Source organism: Macaca fascicularis, chromosome 7 (genome assembly GCF_037993035.2).
Source record: "Macaca fascicularis isolate 582-1 chromosome 7, T2T-MFA8v1.1".
Classification (NCBI taxonomy): Eukaryota; Metazoa; Chordata; class Mammalia; order Primates; family Cercopithecidae; genus Macaca; species Macaca fascicularis.
In genome coordinates, this window is record NC_088381.1 from 132,525,353 (window position 1) to 132,540,204 (window position 14,852).

At 45.5% G+C, this 14,852-nt stretch overlaps 1 protein-coding gene across 17 annotated transcripts in view; it reads left to right on the top strand.

Moving 5' to 3' along the window:
- The window catches only part of PLEKHG3 (pleckstrin homology and RhoGEF domain containing G3), a 73,241-nt gene that overhangs the window by 33,891 nt on the left and 24,498 nt on the right, over positions 1-14,852 (top strand). For 2 of the 17 annotated variants that reach the window (XM_065548913.2, XM_073997526.1), the window contains exon 1: positions 1,574-1,653. The exons of 10 other annotated variants lie outside the window; for them this stretch is intronic. Coding sequence is in view for 2 of the 7 variants with exons in the window: in XM_065548906.2 (XP_065404978.1) it covers positions 10,961-10,984 (24 nt within the window). In the remaining 5 variants the exon portion in view is untranslated. Of the gene's footprint in view, positions 1-1,573; positions 1,654-1,777; positions 2,032-9,924; positions 10,025-10,871; positions 10,985-14,852 lie in introns of those variants that run through there. 5 more of the 17 variants (XM_065548910.2, XM_073997528.1, XM_065548906.2 and 2 more) reach the window with 3 other exon arrangements.

The following is a 14,852-nucleotide window of genomic DNA, read 5'->3' on the forward strand; positions in this document are numbered from 1 at the left end:
TGGCCCAGGCCACTGCTCTGTCCCGCCTCTCTGGCCAGCTGCAAGTCCACAGGCCTTTGTTCTGTGGCTGTAAACCCGCCCTGCTCCACCCTCCCTCCCCAGCAGAAGCCCTCCAGCTGGGGCCCTGGCAGCTGGAAATCACAACTGCCAGGAGGAAGGAGCTACTGGAGCCCCCAGTGGACCTGGCAGACCCTCATTTCCTCTTGTTAAGCTCATCTGGGCCCCCCAGCTCACCTGTGGCCAGATTCCCACACCATCTTTTCTCATCTCTCCTTTCTTCCTCTGAATGAACAGATCACCTTTTTTCCCCAATACTCATGCCCCTTAGTTCTATTTTAAAATACTCCATTCATTTAACAGTTAAGGAGTTAGCACCTACTATGTATGAATGCTAGATGCAGAAGACACAGCAGTGAAGAAAATATGCAATAATTATTGACCTCATGGAGCTGACTTTAGCAAAAGTGACAATAAACAAGATTGAAATAGCAAGTGTGTTAGTGATAAAAGTAAAAAATATAGGGAAGGTAGGTGTGAATTGTCATGGAAGGGATGAGGTGACAGTTTAGATAGGGTGGCCAAGGAGGCTTCGAGGAGGAAGATACTTTTGAGGTGATGCCTGAAGGAGGTATTTTCCCTCATCTCTGCCTTCTCTTCCTTGAAGGCCAGTTCATCCCACTGTGGCATCGAGGAACAGGGTTTGGAGTTGGACACACCTTGGTTTCAAATCCCTGGCTTGACAGCTCACCAGCCGTGTGGCCTTTGATGTGGTGCTCAATTCCTTTGAGCTGTGTTTCTCACCTAACATGGAATCAGTCATCATACTTACCACATGCGGCATCGTGGCAATGTACAGTGAGATAACATATGTTGAATGCTTAGTAAAGACTAGAGAGAGGTTCAATAAATTATTTCTCCAACCAGATTCTTCGGGGTAGCATGAGATATTTCATGCCATTGCTAAGGACTGTAGGTGCAAAGCTTTTCATTTTAGGTATTGGGCAGGAGTGGGGAATTAGAGGGAGGGTAAAATAGAAAACCTTGGCAAAAACTTTCTAGTTAGGGAGCCTTTCCTGCCCTACCCTAGATTGCAGATGGCTGAGGACGTGGGACTCCCAGGTACGTGCTATGCCCACCCCCACCACTGCATCCTACAGATAGGATGACAAAGATAGCCCTGACCACCCCCCTCTTGCTCGGAATTCCCCCTGCTTCCAGCCAGACTCAATGAAACACACCTTCTCCCTGACCTCCCTATTCTGCCTCACTGCTGGGAAGGCTGTCCACCCCTCCCCCAGCCTCCAGTAGGTAAATTATGCCTGGAGGTCGGATGCAGAGGGACGCGAGGACAAGGGGTAGGGAAAGTGAGGGAGGGGGCAGATGGTGAGTAGAGCTGTCCTAGGAAAGCCCAGAAAGGTGGCAGGAGGATTCTGGCGGAGGCTCTGAGACGGCTTGGAAGACTTTCAATAAGAGTTTGCCATGGACCAGAATTTAAAGTAATAGAGTGACAGACACAATGAGAGCTCAGGGTTGGCTGCCTAGCTCCCAGCCGCTTCTACCCAGCTGATCTGCTGAGTCTCCGCCCCGCTCTGCTGGAACCACGGGCCTACAAAGGGAGGGGTGTAATCTAAAGTACCGCTGTCAAAGTTTGTGGTGAGTGGCTTCCTGGGACCCTGCCCTAGTTCAGGAAGTGAGGGATAGGCAGTGGAGGGTGAGGCCTAGGGAAGTGGTCATGGCCAGTTCCACCCCCTGCCCCACCCCCCAAGTGTGTCGCTGCACACTCAGCAGCCAGGCAGGCCCTGTGATGAAGGAACTTCCTGGGCCTGCCAATTGGTGCCTGGAGATGAGTAAAACCTAGATGATCTGATATCAGAGGAAGTTGCAAAGAGGACCCTGAACAGCCCCAAGCATGTTAGTGTTGGGTGACCTGAAGTCAGGAGAAAGAAAACTGGACAACGTGGACTAAACTGATCAGCAGGGGGCCCATCTAGAGCCACTGGTAGCCCCTCTGTCAGCTGCCTGGGGATAAAGGTTGGCCATGCTAACTGGGTTGCTATCTAGGGGACAGGAACGGTACTGGACTCATTTTTGTGCCCAGATAGCATTGAGAATGGTACAAAGTGTGATCAACAGGGAGTGATGGGCTTGGGCTGGGGTCCTACCCTGAGGGTATTCTGGGCTTGTGGTCTTATCTGCTGCAGCTTTTGTTCCATGGGATTAGGGAGAAGAAAGTAGTGGTAGGGTCGAGTCCAGCCCTGGGAGGGCTGTTGCCATCTGGGAAGGCAAGCACTGAGGAGAATAAGGCTTTATACAGTTCTCGCAGCCGGCCTTTGGGGAGGGAGCCCTATGTAAGCTCAAGGAATGGATTTTTAAGGACTTGCACTGTCTTTCACGCTGAGCAGACTTGGGCTGAACACAACCTGAATAGGGTTCTCGTGGGCACAGTGGTAGCTGTGCATGCAGCCTTTTGTGAAACACAGTTTGAGGGTCCTAGAAGCTGATCTGATTATTGCCAGAATCTGGGCTGGGACTGGAAGAGAAAGATGCAGGAGGAATGAAGTCTATTTTACCTTGGGAACAGGGTCCCAGGAGGAGAGATGGGTTCCACAGGTGCCGGAAGCTCTTAAAAACTCACATCCTTTACTTCCCAGTCTGCGAGACTCTGTGTGTGTGTGTGTGTGTGTGTGTGTGTGTGTGTGTGTGTGTGTGTGTGTAGTATTTATTGGAAAGGAACCAGTCTTCTCATACAGCTTCTATTCCTCCAGTTCATTGCTACATCCCCAGTGCTTGTTGTACAGTAGGATTCCAATAAGTGTTTGTCTAATAAGTAAAACCCTACTGTGTGATGAGACCTTAGGAATTAAGGAAATGCTCACACTCTTTATGAATGTTCTGTTCCTGACAAAGAATGTCCATAAGATTCTAAGAAGTTAACCTGTAGTCAGCTGTTCTGACAGTGGGGCAGGAAACCCTGTGTTCCTGCAGCATGTATAAGAAGGAGACCTACAGTCATTGGGACCTGTCTTCAAAAGCTTGCTACACATTTTGCTCCCATGAAAGGTGGCCCCAAAGTGGACAGCAGGGTGTACTTATAGCGTTGGATATAGTTCTTCCCATAATATGTTCCACAATATCCAATAACAACTCTTCTACCCTAAACTCTTATTTGGAACTCAGCCACCCAGCACCCTTGCTTATTTGCATGTAGCCAAGAAGTCAAGGACTCAAGTTCTTACATTTTTATTCATACCAGCCTTCTCAGACCCTGTTTAACTTACACATATAAGCTGTGTCATGCTGTGTTCAAGCTTGGAAGAAGCAGCAAATGAAGGAGGATAAAGGCCGGGCGCGGTGGCTCACACCTGTAATCTCAGCACTTTGAGAGGCCAAGGCCGGTGGATTACCTGAGGTCGGGAGTTTGAGACCAGCCTGGCCAGCATGGTGAAACCGCGTGTCTATTAAAAATACAAAAATTATCTGGGCGTGGTGGTGGGCACCCGTAATCCCAGCTACTCAGGAGGCTTGAACCTGGGATGTGGAGGTTGCAGTGAGCCAAGATTGCGCCATTGCACTTCAGCCTGGGTGGCAAGAGTAGAACTCTGTCTCAAAAAAAATTAAAAAAAAAACGAAAGAGGATAAAGAAACCAGCATTGAGGGGGAAAAAAAATGACTACAGTGCAAAGTTGGCAGTGAGAGCAGACTGAGATAAAAACTCCAGGAAAAGCAAGTGCTAGCAGAAGTGCCAGAGATCTTTTTTTTTTTTTTTTTTTTTGGAGGGAGGGGGCGTGGAGGGAATGATTTGGCACTCCTTGGGTCTCTGGGGATCATCAGTTTGATAATTTATGCTTTGCTGGTAATTGTGACCCAGAGTCATCAAGAAAAGGTTAAATTATGTTCCCTTGACTCTGTTTAGGAAGGCAGGGAAGTGTATAACATATTTTCAAAAGATTCTCAGTCAGGTTGGCTAAAATTTTAAGTGTTGATACTTAGGTAATAATATCACTGGTCCTTTCAACAAGGCCAGGTAGGTGGTTTACCCCCTTCTCCTACCCCCAAATGAGGAAACCGAGTCCCCACGAGTTGGGTAACTTGCTCAGGATCGCTCAGCTAATACTTGGCAGGGATGGGGTTTGAACTTTTGGAGCACGCTTTTAGCCCTAGCCCATACTGTTTTGAAACTCTGCGCGCTCTTGCAAATGCTGCCTTTTGGACGCCCTCTCTCCACAGGGGTTCCAGCTGGCCAAGGTTTGACTGTGTTACAGTAGAGCCTGAATGGGTCCAATCTTAATTCAGCTCCACCCAAGTAGATTGCCAGTTATCCCAAAGGGTGTTTGCCTCAGTTGAAACAAGAGTGCTTTTAATGCATTTACATTGTAAGCACCTACCTGGGTGTCACACAGCACTTTCTGAAGCCAGAAAATGACAGAGAGGAGTTGCAATTTCAAGCATCCCAGGGCTCTTTCCATCTGGAGCTTTGTTTCTTTGTTTGGGTCTGGATACTGGCAAATGATGCTGTGCTGTGTAGCCTTGGTGCCTGTTGTTCCAGCTGGTCTCCAGGGTGGCTGGGGCCCGTGCCTGCATAGGAGCCCCTACCCCAACCCCATGTTCTCACCATCTAGATCTGGCAAGTGTTGATTTTCTTTTTCTTTTTGTCAAGACAGGGTCTCATTGTGTCACCCAGGCTGGAGTATGGTGGCACGATCATGCGTCACTACAGCCTAGACTTCCCATGCTCAAGCAATCCTCCCACCTCAGCCTCCTGAGTAGCTAGGACCATAGGCGCTGCCACCACACTCAGCTAATTTTTTTTTTTTTTTTAATTTTGGTAGAGACAGGAGCTCACTATGTGGCCCAGCCTGGTCTTGAACTCCTGGGCTCAAGAGATCCTCCCGCCTAAGCCTCCCAAAGTGTTGGGATTCCAGGCATGAGCCACCACACCCGACCTTCTTCTAAAATTAACTTCTGCTTCCCACACGTACTTTTTAAATTCATCTGGAATGTATTTTTGTGTGTGTGACACTGGTTCATATACAACCCCATGAGGAGCTTAACAAACATACTGCTGCCTGAGTCTCACCCCAGATTGGACCAATAAAATAAAACTATCTTGGGGGTAGGGCCCAGGCATGGTTGTGAAATGCCCCAGGTGACTTTTCTGTATAGCCATGGTTGAAAACCACTCAACCTTGTAAGATGGAACTGATTTTATTTTTTCCAGAGGAATAGCCAGTTTTTCCGGCACTGGTTATTTAATAGTCTGTACTATTTCCTACTGACTGGTTTCTTTTTATGATATTCATTATTTATTTATATATTTGTTTTTTAGTTTATAGCTTTGTAGAGATGTATTTCACGTATTTTAAAATTTGCCCATGTAAGGTGTATAGTTCATTGGTTTTTAGTATATTCATTGTTGTACAGTTATCACCACTATCTAAGTTTAAAACATTTTTAGAAGTCCAATGCGCTGTCCATTGTGCCACAGAGCCATACTAAGTTTATTTTTTTAATTTTTTTTTGAGACGGAGTCTCGCTCTGTCACCCAGGCTGGAGTGCCGTGGCCGGATCTCAGCTCACTGCAAGCTCCTCCTCCCAGGTTCACGCCATTCTCCTGCCTCAGCCTCCCTAGTAGCCTGGACTACAGGCGCCCGCCTCCTCGCCTGGCTAGTTTTTTTTTTGTATTTTTTAGTAGAGACGGGGTTTCACTGTGTTAGCCAGAATGGTCTCGATCTCCTGACCTCGTGATCCGCTCGTCTCGGCCTCCCAAAGTGCTGGGACTACAGGCTTGAGCCACCGCGCCCGGCCCATACTAAGTTTAAAACATTTTTATCACCCCCAAAAGAAACCCTGTGCCCATTAGCAGTAATTTCTCATTTTCCCCTTCCCCCAGTCCTAGGCAACCACTAATATGCTTTCTGGCTCCAAACTTGTCTCTTCTGGACATTTCATATAAATGGAATCATACAATATGTAATCTTTTGTGACTTTTTTCATTTAGCCTGATGTTTTCAAGGTTCACCCATTTGTAGCATGTATCAGTACTTCATTCTTTTTTCCTGCTGAATAATATTCCTTTGCATGGGTGTCATACATTTTGTTTATCTGTTCATCAGCTGATGTTCTGTTGAGTTGTTTCCACTCTTTGGCTATTATGAATACTGCTGATATGAACATTGATGTACAAGTTGTGTGTGGACATATGTTTTCGGCTCTCTAAGGTGTATACGTAGCATTAGAATTGCTGGGTCATAAGGTAACTCTATGTTTAACTTCTTTGAGGAACTGCTAAGTTGTTTTCCAAATAGGCTTAACTATTCTACATTCGCACCAGCAATGTACAACAGTTCTGATTTCTCCAGATCCTTACCGACACTTGTTATTGTCCATCATTTTGATTTTAGCCATCCTAGTGGATATGAAGTAGTATTAATTATGGTTCCAGGGGCATTTCCCAAAGTCAGTGATGTTGAATACCTTTGCATGTGTTTATTGGGCATGTGTATAGTGTCTTTGGAGAAATATCTTCAGATCCCTTGCCCATTTTTAAATTGAATTCTCTTTTTATTATTGAGTTGTAAGGGTTCTTTATATATTCTGGATATAAGTTCATTGTCAAGTGTACAATTTACAGGTATTTTCTCACATTCTGTGATTTGTCTTTTCATTTTCTTGGTAGTATGCTGTGAAACACAAAAGTTTAAAATTTTGATGATGAAGTACAATTTATTTTTTCTTTTGTTGCTAGTGCTTTTGGTGTTGTACCTAAGAAACCATTGCTCACTTAGGTTCATAAAGATTTACTCCTATCTTTTCTTCTGAGTGTTTCATAGTTTTAGCTCTTACGTTTAGGTCTATGACCCATTTTGACTTTTTTGTATATGGTTTGAAATAGGTGTCCAGATTCATTCTTTTGCATGTGAAGATCCAGTTGTCCTAGCACCTTTTGTTGAAAAGACTATTCTTTCCCTATTGAATTGTCTTGGCACCCTTGTTGAAAATCAATTGCCAATAAATGTGTTGTTTTGTTTCTGTAATCTCAATTCTCTTTCATTGATATATATAACTGCCCTTATGCCAGTACCATATAATCTTGATAACTATAGCTTTGTAGTAAGTTTTGAAATCAGGATGTATGAGTCCCCCAACTTGGTTCTTTTTCAAGGTTGTTTTGGGTATTCTGGGTCCCTTACTTTTCCATGTGAATTTTGGGATCAGCTTGTCAATATCTGCAAAAAAAAAAAAAAAAAAAAAAAAAAAACAACTATATTTTGATAGAGATTGTATTGCATCTTTAGATTGATTTGTTGAGTATTGCCATCTTAACAATGTTAAATATTCCATTCCATGAACAAGGAATGTCTTTTAGGTCTTCTTTAATTTCTTTCAACAGTGTTTTGTGTTTTTCGGCATGCAAGTCTTATACTTCTTTCGTTAAATACATTCCTAAGTATTTTATTCTTTTTGCTGCTATTATAAATGGGAGTCTTTTCTTAATTCCATTTTATGATGCACATTGCTAGTGTACAGGAATAAAATAGACTTTTGTGTGTTGATCTTGTATTCTGGTACATTGCTGAACACTTTTATTGGTTCTAATAGTTTTATAGTAGATTACTTAGGATTTTCCACATACAAGTTCATGTTATCTATGAATAGAGATTGTTTTATGTCTTCTTTTTCAACCCAGATCTCTTCTATTTCTTTTTCTTGTCTAATTGCCCTGGCTAGAACTCCAATATCAAATATAGTGGCAAGACTGGATATCCTTGTCTTCTTACTAATCTTAGTGAAAAAGCATTGTCTTTCTCCGTTAAGAAAGAAATTTGTCCGTTAAGTATGATGTACCTGTGGGTTTTTCATGGATGCTCCATGTAAGATTGGGGATATTCTCTTCTCTTCCTAGATTGTTGAGTGTTTTTATCATAGAATAGTGTGGGGTTTTGTCAAAATTTTTTTCTGGGTGTATTGAAGTGATCAGGTGATTTTTACACTTTATCCTGTTATCAACTTGAATTATTTTCATTAATTTTTAGATGTTAACCTAATCTTGCATCTCTGGGATAAATCCCACTTGGTCATAATGTATATTCTTTTTTATGGTTGCTAGATTCAATTTGTTAGTATTTTGTTGAGGATTTTTGTGTCTATATTTATAAGGAATGTGGGATTGTAGGTTTCGTTTTTCTGATACCTTGTCTGGTCTTGATAACAGGATAATGGCCTCATAGAATGAGTTGGGAAGTATTTCCTGCTGTTTTTTTGTGGGGTGAGAGTTTGTGAAGAATTGATATGAATTATTCTTTGAATGTTTAGTAGACTTCACCAGGGAAGCCATCTCGTCCTGGGCTTTTCTTTATTGGAAGTTTTAAAGTTACAAATTTAATCTCTTGTTTAGACTTTTTCTTTCTAAATCTGTCAGCGGTTTGTGCCCTTCTAGAAATTTGTCTGTTTCACCAAAGTTATCCAATTCATTGGTGTATAGTTGATGACATTTCCTTATCATCCTTTAAGATATTTTTTGTCTTTGGTGTTCTGCATTTATACTATAAACAATATGTCTGAATGTGGGCTTATTTGAAGTTTAACTTGGTGTGTGCCTTCAATCTGAGGACTAAAGTCTATCCTTAGTTCTAGAAAGTTCATATACATTATCTCTTTGAAATTTGCACCTTCCCCCGTTTCCTTTTTTTTTCCCTCTGTGGACTTCTAAGTCTATTAATGTTTATATTTCCAATATTAATTCTTTGAATTAAATTCAGGATGATTTCTTTAGTTTATCTTTCACTTAACTAATTCTCTGTTTAGCTGTGTTTAATTTTCTATTTAACTATTGGGTTTTAAATTTCAATATTGAATATTTTATTTTCATGTATTGCTTTTTCTAATTGGCCTGTTCCTTACCCCCTTGTACTATCATCTTCTTTTATTAAGGTTTTTATCTCTTTTATATTTCCAATCATTTAAACTATTCATCTCTAAATATCTTTTGTAGACCTATTCTTTAATTTCTAGTTCTTTGACTGCCAGTTTGTTCCATTTTCTGACTTCCTTATGATGGTTTGTTTCCTTGTGTGGTTTGAAATTTCAGATGAGATACTTCAAAGCAAGGTTTTGGAAGTGTGCACTTATTGGTGATGATGAGGTCTAGGGCATAGGAGATGTGTGAGTGGATGGCTATGGTGGGGTAGAGGAAAAGACTGTTGGAAGGCTCGTTCCCCCAGTGCCTCACATGTCTGGCTGCTTCTTACAATACAGGTCTCTGCTCTAGAGTCACCTCTTTAATGCCTTCCCAGGCCTCCCTAGCTAGTGGAAATTCCCATCTCTTAATCACACTCTGTTTTCCCTCCTCTATTTTTTTCATAGCACTTAAACACTTTCCAAAAATGTGTTAGTTATTTGTCTACCTTTTTGTGGCCGTCTTCCTCACTGGAATGTAAGCTCCATGAGAATGAGGATTTGTCTTATTCACTGCTGTGTCCCTAGCACATGGCACATGGTTTATACTGTCAATAAATGTGAGTGAATTTGAGTAGTCTTCTTTTCACACAGGAAGTCATCCCAGCCATGATTCTGAAGCTTTCTTCTGGGCTGGGTATGACCAGGCAGCAGAGAGGAGGTGAACAGCTTGGCCTTCCCTTCCCAAACTTAATACCTGTGCTCCTATTGGGGATGCCTTTTTTCCCCAGCACAAAAGCCCCTCAAATACCATCCATCTTGTGTGCTTCCGCCTTCTTCTGGCACGTTTTCACACAGTGGCCAAAATGAGAAGTAGGGATTTGAGTGCCAGAGGACCTGGGGGAAAAAAGAGCACAAAACGCTGGAAGACCTGGTTCTTACCTCTAGGAGGTTGTTACTGAGTTGAGGCAACAGAACACTCAGAGAAAACAGCTTGGAATACTTGCTACTCACTGAGATCCCTTGCAGGTTGGTACCCCCACTGCAAGAGTGTGTGGGTAGAGAAGGAAGGCCTGTGTCTTGGGGTTGTCTACTGCTGGTTACATACCATTTCTGGAGGCATCTACAGGTGAGTTATGAATTCCCAGGTGAGTTCATTTTGGCTCCTTTCTGAGGTTGCCCCATACTCTAGGAACTTGTTGTGAGCAAAAAGTGTTACTTACAAGCAAAAAGTACGTGAGAGCATTCCTAGGAATGGTGAGAGATGGCCTTCTTTGCTCATCTCTTGGACCCTGTGGGAGGTTGTGGAGAGACTGGTGAAAGGCACAGGGACTGTGGATTCCAGCAAACCCTGGCTCCCCCACTTCCCTGACTGTATGGCCCTGGGTACTGGAGTGTTGTGAGGAGATTATGTAGAGAATGTGTTTTGCCTTATGTCTGGTATACTCGAATAAGTGCTAGCTGGGGTTATTTCAGCCAGGTATTTGGAAAGCCACTTGTGCCTCAGTTTCCTGACCTGTAAAATAGGGATGGCCACCTGCCCATCCTCTCTGCCGCCACTATTGTGAGGGCAGAAGGGTTAATTATCTTTCAGCCTCGAGGGCCTGGGGTGGGGGAGGTGCTGCATAAACAGAGCATTGTTGTGCTGGTGAATGATCTGGCTTTGTTCTGGAGTCTTCAGTATGTGACTTCCTGCAGTTAGTATCCCCTGTGCTTAATTACTGGAGGTTTGTGCAGGTCCTCAGCCCTGTGGCCCTCACCTCCCAGGGCTGTGGCCTGGGTCTTTACCAGCGGGGACCTGCAGAATTGTGTCGGGAAGTTGCATTTCCTGAGCTAGGGCCCCCCAGCAATCAGGAATGAGAGAAATGCAGAAAGTATGACCCACACGCGGAACTGGTTCTGAATAGAACGTTTATTGACGAAGTTTTGCAGGAGGCGGCGGGCGCTTTAATTCCCGAGGCTGTTGGTGGCAGCTCACTGCTCACCCCAAGCCTGTTAACTGCTGGGCTGCCAGTGCTGGGGACAATGCGGCTGCCCGGCCCCTTGCCACCCTCGTGGTGCCCGGATGGGAGCCCTCCTGAGGAAAGCGGTAGGTACCCGGCTGGGGCCAGGCCAGGGGATAGGAATGGGGTGGGATGGGGACTCTTTCAACTCTGGGCCTCTAAGCCTTGCCTGACTTCCCCCAGGAAACCCAGCCAATCACAGGCGTTGGGGTAAAAGGCAGGTTTTTCCCTGTGGGTTAGACACTGAGGACCATAAAGGGAGCAGGTGTAGGTGAACTGCTTTTCTTAGTGAACTGTCATGTGGCTGGGTGACAGCAAGACAGTCCTTTTGGTTCTGCCGGGGGCTTCAGGGGGGCTTCTCATCTTGAACATTTGGAATTGGGTGGTTAGAGAAGGTCATGTAGGACCCTACACACACACACACACACACACACACACACACACAGACACACAAACACAACACACACACACACACACACAAAAGCAGTTAATTTCCCACTTCTTCCTGATGTTTCCTTTTCCCAGAATCCACAGAGGGTGGTTGTTTTGGATCAAACCAAGCGGCAGCTGGTAGAGCAGTTGAAAGGAGGTTATTCCCCTGCCCTGTCTCCTCCCCGGTGGGCAGCAGACCCCGATCCTGACCCTGGTACCCACCATTTCATAGCTCTGAGCAGCAGGTGCGTGGAGGTCGGGGCAGATCGACCCCAAATCAAGGCCTCACTTTTCCAGGAGTAGAGGCTGCTTCCTGGGCCGTGTCTCTACACGTGTGCACCCCAGACTTGGGATTGGGTAATACTGCCCCACCGGTCTGAATTCTGGTCCATGTATCCTCCCAGCTGAGGCAGGAAGGTGCCCCTCCTCTACCCAGGAACTGGTTGGATGAGTTTCTTAGGCCTCTCTGGTGAGGTCCTTTAGAAGGGGAAGCGGGGAACACAGGGGAATGGGGGAAGGAGTTATGGGTGGAGAGGAGCCCCCTGGGCTCTGTAGGATAGGGGAAGTGTGTGAGGCCCTGCTGGCTGAAGGGCTGGCCGCCTTTGGGAATTTGCGTGTGTGTGTGTGTGTGTGTGTGTGTGTGTGTGTGTGTGTGTGTGTGTGTAAGAGTGCATAAGGTCTGCTTTGGAAAATCCACTTTCCTAACTTCTCTGGGTCAGGCACCAAGCCCAAGGTCAGAGCCCAGGGCAAAGAAAGGGGGTGTGTTGGAGCTCTTCTCTTGCTGTATCACCTTCGAAGAAGCAGCAAGGCCTGAGGGAGGGGGAAGGCCGGGTTGTCTACAGAACTTTCTGGGTCTGGACGCTCATGCTTGGGACTGGGAGGGGAGTTGTGTTTTAGGGAATTGCCCTGGCAGCCTTGCCTCCAAGCCACCATTCTGATGTGCTTGGGAAGGGAAAGTGAGAATTGGGGGAAGGAAAAAACCCTTTGGTAGTAAGATGCACACAAACTCCTCCCCAAGCCCAGTTGAGAGCTGCTAGCCTGAAATCCCACTGAGAGATTTCTTCCATTTAAGAACTGACATCTCAGTTTTCTAGAGTAGGTGTTCTCTTCCTGCTCCTACAGCAGTTAATTTAAATGTAGCTTCGTCTCTTCATGTATATATTGGGTCTCATTTCTTCCCACTTTACAAGGGTTGGAACGGGTCTCATTCTTCTTTTAGCCAATGTTCCCTCAATCTCTTGCTCCTCCTTAAAGCTGTCTCTGAACAGCCAGCACCTTCCTGGCTTCTGCATTCTTCTCGAACACTCCTTGGCTCTGGGACACCTGCAGCCACAGCCCATATCATGGTTTGGACCTTTTTAGGGCACATTCTTACACCTCGTCTCATGGAGCCCCATTTCCACGTGTCTTGGTAGTTGTTCTTCCAGACCTGGCTTGGATCTGTCCTTTCCCACAAAGCCACGTGGATTCCTTCCATCTGTCCTTGGCCTGCCTTGCAGCCTAGCCTCTTGTTGCCAGATGCCTGGGGTGTGGGGGTGGTCTGGGTCCTCTCAGGACTCAGCTGCTCTCTTGGCAGCAAATGCACTCAGATCTCTTCACCTGGCAAAAGCTTACTCATCATTTATGACTCCGCTAAGATGTCACCTCCTCCTAGAAAGCTTCCTGGTCCCCCAAGTAGCACTAGCTACTCCTTCTTCTGTTAGCACAGTTATTTATTCATGCTTTTGTACTAGGACTCAAGGCATTGTTTTGTGAATACTCTGTTTATGTGGCCATTTTTCCTTCTGAAGTTCAAGTTCTTCAAAGACAGGGACAATGTATTTTTCATGTCATATCTCCAGGGCCTTGCATTCATGTTCAGGAGTGTTGAATGAGTTCCCAAACTGGAGACAGTCTTGAACTCCCATACTGCTCACAACTGGATTCTCTCCCTCCTTTTCTTACAGATGCCTTGTCTTGTTTTGCGTTGTCTTGTTTTGCCTTATAGCATATAAGCTCTGAAAAGTGGGGTCTGTGTGTGACTTGTCCTAACTGCAGGGCTGCCATGTGTCTTTGTGCACAGTAGGTGCTTGGTAAACAGCTTAGGTCGGAACATTACTAGGGTTATCTTCAAATCAGAGAGAGATTGAGTCACAAAGAGCCTGCTGACTTGCTCCTGATCATGCAGTGGCTAGGCAGAGCTAGGGTAGTTTGGAGGAATGCTGTCTGTAGTCCCCAGGCTCTTTCTTTTTTTTTTTTTTTTTTTTTTTTTTTTTTTTGAGACGGAGTCTCGCTGTGTCACCCAGGCTGGAGTGCAGTGGCGCGATCTCGGCTCACTGCAAGCTCCGCCTCCCGGGTTTACGCCATTCTCCTGCGTCAGCCTCTGAGTAGCTGGGACTACAGGCGCCCGCCACCACGCCCGGCTAGTTTTTTGTATTTTTAGTAGAGATGGGGTTTCACCATGTTAGCCAGGATGGTCTCGATCTCCTGACTTCGTGATCCACCCGCCTCGGCCTCCCAAAGTACTGGGATTACAGGCTTGAGCCACCGCGCCCGGCCCCCAGGCTCTTTCATACACATTCTTCTGCTTTTCCTTTTTTTGATATTCCTCGTGACTTAGGAATGGGTCTGCACTGGAGCCCTTCCCAGTACCTTGCTGTTTTGTCTTACGCCCTGGCCCTCCCAGATGTCTACCCTGCAGATGGGTTTAAAACCCAGGCACCAGTGTCAAGGATGGTTTTTGTTAATCACTTATTTGTGCTTTTGCTCTCTGAAGTTGCCTTAACTTCTGCTCTTGCTCAGGCCTGCGGTGCCCCCTGGCCCTGTTCCTCTCCAGCTCCCGGTAGTACATGCCGTCTCTCTGTGTGGATCCCTGAGGAATGCGCCCTGTCTGCTATAGCGGCGGGATTTGGACTCACTCAATACTTCATTTCTTGGCTTGACCTCCTGTTGGGTATGGGTGTCAGGCTACTTTTCCTTTCCAGCTGAACTGCTGTGTGTCTGCCCTTAGAAGATCATGGTCTGTATTGATGTTGAGATCATAGAAGATGGATAAACACATGGGTGGTAGGGGAAGGTTAGGTCCTGGTTCACCAAGTTTAACTTGTATCATTATTATTAATTTGAGATGTGGGTCAAACATTGTAGGTACAAGGCAGGAAAATCTCATTGTCTTGATACTTGCAGAACAAAGTGATTTATCCGTTATCATCATCACCACCACCACCACCACCACCGTTCTCAGTGGGCTTACTGTGTGTCAGATGTACGGGTTACTTACTTGTATCATCTCAACCCTGGAGACAACCCAGTCCGGTTGGCACTATTACTGTGCCTATTTTCCTGATGAGGAACTTGAAGCTTGGTGAGGTGAAGTGACTTGCCCAAGGCCACATACATCCAGGAAAAGTGGAGGGCCTGGAATTCAGACAGGGTCTGCCTGACTCCAGAGCCAGTGGATGAGTTTACCGCATTTGACCTCGGTGGGCACCACTGCATCTGTGCATATTTTCTTTTCTGCCGAGAAAGCAGAGGGACCCAATG